Source organism: Oncorhynchus clarkii, chromosome 21, assembly GCF_045791955.1.
Source record: "Oncorhynchus clarkii lewisi isolate Uvic-CL-2024 chromosome 21, UVic_Ocla_1.0, whole genome shotgun sequence".
Lineage (NCBI taxonomy): Eukaryota > Metazoa > Chordata > Actinopteri > Salmoniformes > Salmonidae > Oncorhynchus > Oncorhynchus clarkii.
Window position 1 is genome coordinate 3,617,367 of NC_092167.1, and position 13,305 is coordinate 3,630,671.

General features: G+C 48.1%; 1 protein-coding gene across 1 annotated transcript in view; it reads right to left on the reverse strand.

Annotated features, from left to right (window-relative positions):
• Positions 1 to 464: 464 nt before the first annotated feature.
• Positions 465 to 13,305, reverse strand: part of LOC139379290 (ninjurin-2-like) — a 63,224-nt gene continuing 50,383 nt past the window's right edge. Inside the window, exons 2-4 of the mRNA XM_071122092.1 lie at positions 8,129 to 8,262; positions 7,878 to 7,957; positions 465 to 1,940 (exon numbers count right to left, since the gene is read on the reverse strand). Of these exons, the coding sequence (XP_070978193.1) occupies positions 1,792 to 1,940; positions 7,878 to 7,957; positions 8,129 to 8,262 (363 nt within the window). The 3' untranslated portion in view covers positions 465 to 1,791. The remainder of the gene's footprint in view (positions 1,941 to 7,877; positions 7,958 to 8,128; positions 8,263 to 13,305) is intronic.

The following is a 13,305-nucleotide window of genomic DNA, read 5'->3' on the forward strand; positions in this document are numbered from 1 at the left end:
ATGATTTGGGGATTTCTATGTTTCGGCCTAGTATGGTTCTCAATCAGAGGCAGGTGTCATTAGTTGTCTCTGATTGAGAATCATACTTAGGTAGCCTGGGTTTCACTGTTTGTTTGTGGGTGATTGTCTATGTTAGTGGCTTGTGTTTCAGCACAGGTCTCATTTATAGCGTCACGGTCGTTTATTGTATAGTTTGTATTCAGTGTTCAATACTTTCTTTTTATTAAATATTCATCATGACCACATACCACGCCGCATTTTGGTCCTCCGATCCTTCTCGCCTCTCCTCTTCAGATGAAGAGGAGGACGCCCGTGGCAGTTACATTTTTTGTTGTAATCAGATTACATGTAACTGATGTCATCATTTACTCCCCAGCCGTATTACTTATCCTTAATAAACACATTTATTCAGTATCACGTGTCTCAGCCCTCACTTAACAGAACATTTGACCAAGACAAGGTTGTTTTATGGAGTTTTATTGCATTAGAGACACACTTTGGACACAGTGAGTATCATTATTTTATTAGTAAAATAAAGACCACTAGTAGACACTGTTTCCCCTTATATTATCTGAAGACCCTATGGTCTGTAGCCATTCTTGGAAATCCCAGACCAAGGACATGCTTGAACATTGTTAAATTGTGGGAGGCAACCCGTTTGTCTAGAGAGACTAATCTGTAGCCCAAACACTTGTCTTTAATTTGATTTCTGAGCCATACACATTAGAATAAGACAATTCTACTTTTTGACATTTAAATGATTAATATCTTTCTTTTACAAATCTCTTCTGATAAAAAAAAGTTACAATAGTAAACCCGTATTGCCGCGTTTTGAAAGATATATCACTGAAGTATATCACTCTAGGTTTTAGGGTACAGGTCAGTCTACTGTCTAGGTTGTGGGGTACAGGTCAGTCTTCAGTCTAGGTTTTAGGGTACAGGTCAGTCTACTGTCTAGGTTGTGGGGTACAGGTCAGTCTTCAGTCTAGGTTTTAGGGTACAGGCCAGTCTTCTGTCTAGGTTGTGGGGTACAGGCCAGTCTTCTGTCTAGGTTGTGGGGTACAGGCCAGTCTTCTGTCTAGGTTTTGGGGTACAGGTCAGTCTACTATCTAGGTTTTGGGGTAAAGATCAGTCTACTGTCTAGGTTTTGGGGTACAGATCAGTCTACTGTCTAGGTTTTGGGGTACAGATCAGTCTACTGTCTAGGTTTTGGGGTACAGGTCAGTCTACTGTCTAGGTTTTGGGGTACAGGTCAGTCTTCAGCCTAGGTGTTGGGGTACAGGTCAGTCTACTGTCTAGGTTTTGGGGTACAGGTCAGTCTACTGTCTAGGTTGTGGGGTACAGGTCAGTCTACTGTCTAGGTTTTGGGGTACAGGCCAGTCTACTGTCTAGGTTTTGGGGTACAGGCCAGTCTACTGTCTAGGTTTTGGGGTACAGGCCAGTCTTCATTCTAGGTTTTGGGGTACAGGCCAGTCTTCATTCTAGGATTCGGGGTACAGGTCAGTCTACTGTCTAGGTTTTGGGGTACAGGCAAGTCTTCTGTCTAGGTTTTAGGGTACAGGCCAGTCTTTTGTCTAGGTTGTGGGTTACAGGCCAGTCTTCAGTCTAGGTTTTGGGGTACAGGCCAGTCTTCTGTCTAGGTTTTGGGGTACAGGCCAGTCTTCATTCTAGGTTTTGGGGTACAGGCAAGTCTTCTGTCTAGGTTTTAGGGTACAGGCCAGTCTACTGTCTAGGATGTGGGGTACAGGCCAGTCTTCAGCCTAGGTTTTGGGGTACAGGCCAGTCTTCAGCCTAGGTTTTGGGGTACAGGCCAGTCTTCTGCACTCCAAATGCGGTGATGAAGATGTTGATGATGGCGGTGATGAAGACGAGGCCGGTGGCCACGTTGTTCATGATGTCCAGCTTCCTCTGGTTGGCCACGTTGTTCAGGTCCTTACGTGCTGGAACACACAGAGACCAACAGTGTTGTAACTGAGGCGAGACCCGATGCCATACAGTAGTGGTGTGTGGGTAATATCACAGAGGAAGCCGGTAAACAAGACATATTATAACCTGTTGTGACGTTGTGTTGTTTGCTCTGTAACCCATTCGTTCATACGCCACCGTGATGTGCAATAATATACAACAACACAAACAGTCACACAGTGGTGGAATAAATTCAACTACACATACGTTTATTTCATCACAAAACCGGAGAGAAACATCTGTCAGGTGACGTCCACAAAGCATATATTACATGTAACAAACAGTCGTATGACCTGCAGCGTGGTCAAGCAAGTTCATGTTTTACAGTTTACTAAACAACTACTGGTTTAGAACTACAGAGTTACCTCCAGTCAGCTACCGACAACTGGTTTAGAACTACAGAGTTACATCAAGTCAGCTACAGACAACTGGTTTAGAACTACAGACAACTGGTTTAGAACTACAGAGTTACCTCCAGTCAGCTACAGACAACTGGTTTAGAACTACAGACAACTGGTTTAGAACTACAGTGTTACATCAAGTCAGCTACAGACAACTGGTTTAGAACTACAGACAACTGGTTTAGAACTACAGTGTTACCTCCAGTCAGCTACCGACAACTGGTTTAGAACTACAGAGTTACCTCCAGTCAGCTACAGACAACTGGTTTAGAACTACAGAGTTACCTCCAGTCAGCTACAGACAACTGGTTTAGAACTACAGAGTTACATCCAGTCAGATACAGACAACTGGTTTAGAACTACAGTGTTACCTCCAGTCAGCTACAGACAACTGGTTTAGAACTACAGAGTTACCTCCAGTCAGCTACAGACAACTGGTTTAGAACTACAGAGTTACCTCCAGTCAGCTACAGACAACTGGTTTAGAACTACAGAGTTACCTCCAGTCAGCTACAGACAACTGATTTAGAACTACTGAGTTACCTCCAGTCAGCTACAGACTACTGATTTAGAACTACAGACAACTGGTTTAGAACTACAGACAACTGGTTTAGAACTACAGAGTTACCTCCAGTCAGCTACAGACTACTGATTTAGAACTACAGACAACTGGTTTAGAACTACAGACAACTGGTTTAGAACTACAGAGTTACCTCCAGTCAGCTACAGACTACTGATTTAGAACTACAGAGTTACCTCCAGTCAGCTACAGACAACTGGTTCAGAACTACAGAGTTACATCCAGTCAGCTACAGACAACTGATTTAGAACTACAGAGTTACATCCAGTCAGCTACAGACAACTGATTTAGAACTACAGAGTTACATCCAGTCAGATACAGACAACTGGTTTAGAACTACAGTGTTACCTCCAGTCAGCTACAGACAACTGGTTTAGAACTACAGAGTTACCTCCAGTCAGCTACAGACAACTGGTTTAGAACTACAGAGTTACCTCCAGTCAGCTACAGACAACTGGTTTAGAACTACAGAGTTACCTCCAGTCAGCTACAGACAACTGGTTTAGAACTACAGAGTTACCTCCAGTCAGCTACAGACAACTGGTTTAGAACTACAGAGTTACCTCCAGTCAGCTACAGACAACTGATTTAGAACTACTGAGTTACCTCCAGTCAGCTACAGACTACTGATTTAGAACTACAGACAACTGGTTTAGAACTACAGACAACTGGTTTAGAACTACAGAGTTACCTCCAGTCAGCTACAGACTACTGATTTAGAACTACAGACAACTGGTTTAGAACTACAGACAACTGGTTTAGAACTACAGAGTTACCTCCAGTCAGCTACAGACTACTGATTTAGAACTACAGAGTTACCTCCAGTCAGCTACAGACAACTGGTTCAGAACTACAGAGTTACATCCAGTCAGCTACAGACAACTGATTTAGAACTACAGAGTTACATCCAGTCAGCTACAGACAACTGATTTAGAACTACAGAGTTACATCCAGTCAGATACAGACAACTGGTTTAGAACTACAGTGTTACCTCCAGTCAGCTACAGACAACTGGTTTAGAACTACAGAGTTACCTCCAGTCAGCTACAGACAACTGGTTTAGAACTACAGAGTTACCTCCAGTCAGCTACAGACAACTGGTTTAGAACTACAGAGTTACCTCCAGTCAGCTACAGACAACTGATTTAGAACTACTGAGTTACCTCCAGTCAGCTACAGACTACTGATTTAGAACTACAGACAACTGGTTTAGAACTACAGACAACTGGTTTAGAACTACAGAGTTACCTCCAGTCAGCTACAGACTACTGATTTAGAACTACAGACAACTGGTTTAGAACTACAGACAACTGGTTTAGAACTACAGAGTTACCTCCAGTCAGCTACAGACTACTGATTTAGAACTACAGAGTTACCTCCAGTCAGCTACAGACAACTGGTTCAGAACTACAGAGTTACATCCAGTCAGCTACAGACAACTGATTTAGAACTACAGAGTTACATCCAGTCAGCTACAGACAACTGATTTAGAACTACAGAGTTACATCCAGTCAGATACAGACAACTGATTTAGAACTACAGACAACTGGTTTAGAACTACAGACAACTGGTTTAGAACTACAGACAACTGGTTTAGAACTACAGAGTTACCTCCAGTCAGCTACAGACAACTGATTTAGAACTACAGACAACTGGTTTAGAACTACAGACAACTGGTTTAGAACTACAGAGTTACCTCCAGTCAGCTACAGACAACTGGTTTAGAACTACAGAGTTACCTCCAGTCAGCTACAGACAACTGATTTAGAACTACAGAGTTACATCCAGTCAGCTACAGACAACTGATTTAGAACTACAGAGTTACCTCCAGTCAGCTACAGACAACTGATTTAGAACTACAGACAACTGGTTTAGAACTACAGACAACTGGTTTAGAACTACAGAGTTACCTCCAGTCAGATACAGACAACTGATTTAGAACTACAGAGTTACATCAAGTCAGCTACAGACAACTGGTTTAGAACTACAGTGTTACATCAAGTCAGCTACAGACAACTGGTTTAGAACTACAGAGTTACCTCCAGTCAGCTACAGACAACTGATTTAGAACTACAGACAACTGGTTTAGAACTACAGACAACTGGTTTAGAACTACAGACAACTGATTTAGAACTACAGAGTTACATCCAGTCAGCTACAGACAACTGATTTAGAACTACAGACAACTGGTTTAGAACTACAGAGTTACCTCCAGTCAGCTACAGACAACTGGTTTAGAACTACAGAGTTACCTCCAGACAGCTATCGACAACTGGTTTAGAACTACAGAGTTACCTCCAGTCAGCTACAGACAACTGGTTTAGAACTACAGAGTTACATCCAGTCAGATACAGACAACTGGTTTAGAACTACAGTGTTACCTCCAGTCAGCTACAGACAATTGATTTAGAACTACAGAGTTACATCAAGTCAGCTACAGACAACTGGTTTAGAACTACAGAGTTACCTCCAGTCAGCTACAGACAACTGGAGCCCTGCCTCTGCTATTCCAGCTACATTTGAACTTAAACATTTAAACATCATCAAATCAACAATAACAATATATGCTTAGTTTAATACACAAACTTAAAGATACCAAAAACGATTTAGTCCAATCAATGTAGCTAAATATCATGTGGCTGTCCATGGTTACTGATGTGCGTGCGTGCGTGTGTGTGTGTGTGTGTGTGCGTGTGCGTGTGCGTGTGCGTGTGTGTGTGTGTGTGTGTGTGCCCTAGTTGAATACCTATGCCTTCCTCTTCCATGTTGGCTAAACGGTCCATGGCTCTGTACACTTTTAGTTTTAGTTTTCACAGGCTAACTAGCTAAAATGCTTGCCAGCCTAACTTCCTCACATGGGCTAGTTATGAACCAGCTAAGTTAGCTAGCTAGTTATGAACCAGCTAAGTTAGCTAGCTAGTTATGAACCAGCTAAGTTAGCTAGCTAGTTATGAACCAGCTAAGTTAGCTAGCTAGTTATGAACCAGCTAAGTTAGCTAGCTAGTTATGAACCAGCTAAGTTAGCTAGCTAGTTATGAACCAGCTAAGTTAGCTAGCTAGTCATGAACCAGCTAAGTTAGCTAGCTAGTCATGAACCAGCTAAGTTAGCTAGCTAGTTATGAACCAGCTAAGTTAGCTAGCTAGTTATGAACCAGCTAAGTTAGCTAGCTAGTCATGAACCAGCTAAGTTAGCTAGCTAGTTATGAACCAGCTAAGTTAGCTAGCTAGTCATGAACCAGCTAAGTTAGCTAGCTAGTTATGAACCAGCTAAGTTAGCTAGCTAGGTATGAACCAGCTAAGTTAGCTAGCTAGTTATGAACCAGCTAAGTTAGCTAGCTAGTCATGAACCAGCTAAGTTAGCTAACTAGTCATGAACCAGCTAAGTTAGCTAGCTAGTTATGAACCAGCTAAGTTAGCTAGCTAGTTATGAACCAGCTAAGTTAGCTAGCTAGTTATGAACCAGCTAAGTTAGCTAGCTAGTCATGAACCAGCTAAGTTAGCTAGCTAGTTATGAACCAGCTAAGTTAGCTAGCTAGTTATGAACCAGCTAAGTTAGCTAGCTAGTTATGAACCAGCTAAGTTAGCTAGCTAGTCATGAACCAGCTAAGTTAGCTAGCTAGTTATGAACCAGCTAAGTTAGCTAGCTAGTTATGAACCAGCTAAGTTAGCTAGCTAGTTATGAACCAGCTAAGTTAGCTAGCTAGTTATGAACCAGCTAAGTTAGCTAGCTAGTTATGAACCAGCTAAGTTAGCTAGCTAGTTATGAACCAGCTAAATTAGCTAGTTAACGTGATTCTACTAGACTACATCCAGGCAACATATTGAACTTCAATCGTCTCCAGCCAGTGGCAGCAGCTACTCTTCATGGGGTCCGGATATATGCATGTATGGTTTGATCAGAATTGCAATCAGAATCATTGGCCTGTACAGGGAATTAAGTCAAAACCAGAAGTCCAAATCCCCATCTCCATCTATGGGTTAGGAAAGTGATGATTTAGCAGCTAGCCAGTGCAGGACATCAACACAAACAGACCAGAAACAGACACGTTTTTCTGACAATGATGACATTTTGCATAGGATGTGATTTGATTGGTGTGAAGCCAAATCCAAACTGTCCTCCCGTGGGGGGAGTTTTGCTGTGCCAGGACAATACATTGTTTAGCTCATCTCAACGCTGAGGTCATTAAAGATCCCATGACACTTATCGTAAGAGTAGGGGTGTTAACCCCAGTGTCCTGGCTAAATTCCCAATCTGACCCTCAAACCATCACGGTCACCTAATAATCCACAGTTTACAATTGGCTCATTCATTCCCCTCCTCTCCCCTGTAACTATTCCCCAGGTCGTTGCTGCAAATGAGAACGTGTTCTCAGTCAACTTACCTGGTAAAATAACAGATACATTTTTAAAAAATAAAACGCTGATTGGCAAATTATTTATTTTCTTTTTTTTAATCAATGGAGGCGAAACGGTTGATGGCATCAATCAATGAAACGCTACAGTGGCAACATGTTATAATGTTTATTTCCAGACAGCATCAGATACATGGGCTACACACACTGAGACAGAGGGGCGCTGTTTCCCTCGATCGGATCATTTCTCTGCTGAGATTCAGACACTTGAGAATTGACGGAGAAGTATGAAAACACAGGTCAAATATTTGGGGAAGCCTGTTGGTCAAATACTTGGGGAAGCCTGTTGGTCAAATATTTGGGGAAGCCTGTCTTCCCTTGGTCTACATAAATCCACTCCACTGATGCTACACGCGGTTTATAACTTCAGGGACTAAGATGATTGTTTAAAGGTCAGTAATGAACAGTTTACAACACATTGGTTTAAATTGTGAAATGGACTGTGTGCTTCTGTTGCCCCTCGCATGGACCTCTTACAGGCTTTTTTACTGTAATGACACTTGACAAGTCCAGACTCACCCATGGCGACAAACAGCACCCCAGCCAGCACCTGGAAGAGCAGCGACGACCCGATGAGGACCAGGACGGTGACGTAGTACCTGTAATGACGTATCATCTCTTAGACTCATCCTGCCTGGTGGCCAAAACTAGACGACTACAATGGAAATACAGTGAGTCAGGAATCTTTATTGTATTATGTATTATTTTACACACACAAATATCCACTTGTGTATTAAATGATCAAATCAAATCAAATGTAATCAGAATACCTGAAGTCTGGCCCCTGCTCCAGGACGGCCTTCAGCTGGGCAGCGTTGGCCATCAGCAGGGCCACGTCTAACATGCTCCCTGCCACCGTCTTCTTAGTGGCATAGTGGTTCATATTCAGACTGGTGTTACCACCCTGAGAGAGAGAGAGTGAGAGAGGGAGAGAGAGACAGAGACAGAGAGAGAGACAGAGAGAGAGAGAGAGAGAGACAGAGAGAGAGAGAGAGAGAGAGAGAGAGAGAGAGAGAGAGAGAGAGAGAGAGAGAGAGAGACAGAGAGAGAGAGAGAGAGACAGAGAGAGAGAGAGAGAGAGAGAGAGAGAGAGAGAGAGAGAGGGAGAGAGAGGGAGAGGGAGACATATGAGTAAGGCCATGTCTAACATTCTCTCTGCTCTGGTCTTCTTAGTGGCATAGTGTTCCAGGTTGAGACTAGACCCTGAGGAAGAGAGAGAGAGAGGGATGGGTAAGTTAAATCCTATACCCACTAGTTGTTTCTCACCTTTATACAGTAGATGGAAGCAAATACAATCTGTAATCTGAACCCTCGTCAATTCTCCTAACGCACCAATAGATGGCAGCACAGTATCCAGAATACAATGTAGGAAACAGTGTTGAGGGGAGGGGACTATACGGTAGCACAATCCAGGTGTTTAAAGCTCTTAGAGACTTACCCAGAAAGACTCACATCTGTAATCGCTGCCAAAAGTGCTTCTACAAAGTATTGACTCAGGGGTCTGAATACCTATGTAAAATAGATATTTCTGTATTTAATTTCTCTGTGTATGTTACAGTGTGTCCATCATGGTGTACGTGCTGTGGGTGTGTTAGAGTGTGTCTATCGTGGTGTACGTGCTGTGGGTGTGTTAGAGTGTGTCTATCATGGTGTACGTGTTGTGTGTGTGTGTGTGTTGTGTGTGTTAGAGTGGCTACATCTTGGGCTCCCGGGTGGCGCAGCGGTCTAAGGCACTCAGTGCTAGAGGCGTCACTACAGATCCTGGTTGGATTCCAGGCTGTATCACAACTGGCCGTGATTGGGAGTCCCATAATAGGGCGGCGCACAATTGGCCCAGCGTCGTCCGGGTTTGGGTTTGGTAAGCTGTCATTGGCCCAGCGTCGTCCGGGTTTGGGTTTGGTAAGCAGTCATTGGCCCAGCGTCGTCCGGGTTTGGGTTTGGTAGGCAGTCATTGGCCCAGCGTTGTCCGGGTTTGGGTTTGGTAGGCAGTCATTGGCCCAGCGTCGTCCGGGTTTGGGTTTGGTAGGCAGTCATTGGCCCAGCGTCGTCCGGGTTTGGGTTTGGTAGGCAGTCATTGGCCCAGCGTTGTCCGGGTTTGGGTTTGGTAGGCAGTCATTGGCCCAGCGTCGTCCGGGTTTGGGTTTGGTAGGCAGTCATTGGCCCAGCGTCGTCCGGGTTTGGGTTTGGTAGGCAGTCATTGGCCCAGCGTTGTCCGGGTTTGGGTTTGGTAGGCAGTCATTGGCCCAGCATCGTCCGGGTTTGGGTTTGGTAGGCAGTCATTGGCCCAGCGTCGTCCGGGTTTGGGTTTGGTAGGCAGTCATTGGCCCAGCATCGTCCGGGTTTGGGTTTGGTAGGCAGTCATTGGCCCAGCGTCGTCCGGGTTTGGGTTTGGTAGGCAGTCATTGGCCCAGCGTTGTCCGGGTTTGGGTTTGGTAGGCAGTCATTGGCCCAGCGTCGTCCGGGTTTGGGTTTGGTAGGCAGTCATTGGCCCAGCGTCGTCCGGGTTTGGGTTTGGTAGGCAGTCATTGGCCCAGCGTTGTCCGGGTTTGGGTTTGGTAGGCAGTCATTGGCCCAGCGTCGTCCGGGTTTGGGTTTGGTAGGCAGTCATTGGCCCAGCGTCGTCCGGGTTTGGGTTTGGTAGGCAGTCATTGGCCCAGCGTTGTCCGGGTTTGGGTTTGGTAGGCAGTCATTGGCCCAGCATCGTCCGGGTTTGGGTTTGGTAGGCAGTCATTGGCCCAGCGTTGTCCGGGTTTGGGTTTGGTAGGCAGTCATTGGCCCAGCATCGTCCGGGTTTGGGTTTGGTAGGCAGTCATTGGCCCAGCGTCGTCCGGGTTTGGGTTTGGTAGGCAGTCATTGGCCCAGCGTTGTCCGGGTTTGGGTTTGGTAGGCAGTCATTGGCCCAGCGTTGTCCGGGTTTGGGTTTGGTAGGCAGTCATTGGCCCAGCGTCGTCCGGGTTTGGGTTTGGTAGGCAGTCATTGGCCCAGCGTCGTCCGGGTTTGGGTTTGGTAGGCAGTCATTGGCCCAGCGTCGTCCGGGTTTGGGTTTGGTAGGCAGTCATTGGCCCAGCATCGTCCGGGTTTGGGTTTGGTAGGCAGTCATTGGCCCAGCGTTGTCCGGGTTTGGGTTTGGTAGGCAGTCATTGGCCCAGCGTTGTCCGGGTTTGGGTTTGGTAGGCAGTCATTGGCCCAGCGTCGTCCGGGTTTGGGTTTGGTAGGCAGTCATTGGCCCAGCGTCGTCCGGGTTTGGGTTTGGTAGGCAGTCATTGGCCCAGCGTTGTCCGGGTTTGGGTTTGGTAGGCAGTCATTGGCCCAGCATCGTCCGGGTTTGGGTTTGGTAGGCAGTCATTGGCCCAGCGTTGTCCGGGTTTGGGTTTGGTAGGCAGTCATTGGCCCAGCATCGTCCGGGTTTGGGTTTGGTAGGCAGTCATTGGCCCAGCGTCGTCCGGGTTTGGGTTTGGTAGGCAGTCATTGGCCCAGCGTTGTCCGGGTTTGGGTTTGGTAGGCAGTCATTGGCCCAGCGTTGTCCGGGTTTGGGTTTGGTAGGCAGTCATTGGCCCAGCGTCGTCCGGGTTTGGGTTTGGTAGGCAGTCATTGGCCCAGCGTTGTCCGGGTTTGGGTTTGGTAGGCAGTCATTGGCCCAGCGTTGTCCGGGTTTGGGTTTGGTAGGCAGTCATTGGCCCAGCGTCGTCCGGGTTTGGGTTTGGTAGGCAGTCATTGGCCCAGCGTTGTCCGGGTTTGGGTTTGGTAGGCAGTCATTGGCCCAGCGTCGTCCGGGTTTGGGTTTGGTAGGCAGTCATTGGCCCAGCATCGTCCGGGTTTGGGTTTGGTAGGCAGTCATTGGCCCAGCGTTGTCCGGGTTTGGGTTTGGTAGGCAGTCATTGGCCCAGCGTTGTCCGGGTTTGGGTTTGGTAGGCAGTCATTGGCCCAGCGTCGTCCGGGTTTGGGTTTGGTAGGCAGTCATTGGCCCAGCGTCGTCCGGGTTTGGGTTTGGTAGGCAGTCATTGGCCCAGCGTTGTCCGGGTTTGGGTTTGGTAGGCAGTCATTGGCCCAGCATCGTCCGGGTTTGGGTTTGGTAGGCAGTCATTGGCCCAGCGTTGTCCGGGTTTGGGTTTGGTAGGCAGTCATTGGCCCAGCATCGTCCGGGTTTGGGTTTGGTAGGCAGTCATTGGCCCAGCGTCGTCCGGGTTTGGGTTTGGTAGGCAGTCATTGGCCCAGCGTTGTCCGGGTTTGGGTTTGGTAGGCAGTCATTGGCCCAGCGTTGTCCGGGTTTGGGTTTGGTAGGCAGTCATTGGCCCAGCGTCGTCCGGGTTTGGGTTTGGTAGGCAGTCATTGGCCCAGCGTTGTCCGGGTTTGGGTTTGGTAGGCAGTCATTGGCCCAGCGTCGTCCGGGTTTGGGTTTGGTAGGCAGTCATTGGCCCAGCGTCGTCCGGGTTTGGGTTTGGTAGGCAGTCATTGGCCCAGCGTTGTCCGGGTTTGGGTTTGGTAGGCAGTCATTGGCCCAGCATCGTCCGGGTTTGGGTTTGGTAGGCAGTCATTGGCCCAGCGTTGTCCGGGTTTGGGTTTGGTAGGCAGTCATTGGCCCAGCGTTGTCCGGGTTTGGGTTTGGTAGGCAGTCATTGGCCCAGCGTCGTCCGGGTTTGGGTTTGGTAGGCAGTCATTGGCCCAGCGTTGTCCGGGTTTGGGTTTGGTAGGCAGTCATTGGCCCAGCGTCGTCCGGGTTTGGGTTTGGTAGGCAGTCATTGGCCCAGCATCGTCCGGGTTTGGGTTTGGTAGGCAGTCATTGGCCCAGCGTTGTCCGGGTTTGGGTTTGGTAGGCAGTCATTGGCCCAGCGTTGTCCGGGTTTGGGTTTGGTAGGCAGTCATTGGCCCAGCGTCGTCCGGGTTTGGGTTTGGTAGGCAGTCATTGGCCCAGCGTCGTCCGGGTTTGGGTTTGGTAGGCAGTCATTGGCCCAGCGTTGTCCGGGTTTGGGTTTGGTAGGCAGTCATTGGCCCAGCATCGTCCGGGTTTGGGTTTGGTAGGCAGTCATTGGCCCAGCGTTGTCCGGGTTTGGGTTTGGTAGGCAGTCATTGGCCCAGCATCGTCCGGGTTTGGGTTTGGTAGGCAGTCATTGGCCCAGCGTCGTCCGGGTTTGGGTTTGGTAGGCAGTCATTGGCCCAGCGTTGTCCGGGTTTGGGTTTGGTAGGCAGTCATTGGCCCAGCGTCGTCCGGGTTTGGGTTTGGTAGGCAGTCATTGGCCCAGCATCGTCCGGGTTTGGGTTTGGTAGGCAGTCATTGGCCCAGCGTTGTCCGGGTTTGGGTTTGGTAGGCAGTCATTGGCCCAGCGTTGTCCGGGTTTGGGTTTGGTAGGCAGTCATTGGCCCAGCGTCGTCCGGGTTTGGGTTTGGTAGGCAGTCATTGGCCCAGCGTCGTCCGGGTTTGGGTTTGGTAGGCAGTCATTGGCCCAGCGTTGTCCGGGTTTGGGTTTGGTAGGCAGTCATTGGCCCAGCATCGTCCGGGTTTGGGTTTGGTAGGCAGTCATTGGCCCAGCGTTGTCCGGGTTTGGGTTTGGTAGGCAGTCATTGGCCCAGCATCGTCCGGGTTTGGGTTTGGTAGGCAGTCATTGGCCCAGCGTCGTCCGGGTTTGGGTTTGGTAGGCAGTCATTGGCCCAGCGTTGTCCGGGTTTGGGTTTGGTAGGCAGTCATTGGCCCAGCGTTGTCCGGGTTTGGGTTTGGTAGGCAGTCATTGGCCCAGCGTCGTCCGGGTTTGGGTTTGGTAGGCAGTCATTGGCCCAGCGTTGTCCGGGTTTGGGTTTGGTAGGCAGTCATTGGCCCAGCGTCGTCCGGGTTTGGGTTTGGTAGGCAGTCATTGGCCCAGCATCGTCCGGGTTTGGGTTTGGTTGGCAGTCATTGGCCCAGCGTTGTCCGGGTTTGGGTTTGGTAGGCAGTCATTGGCCCAGCGTTGTCCGG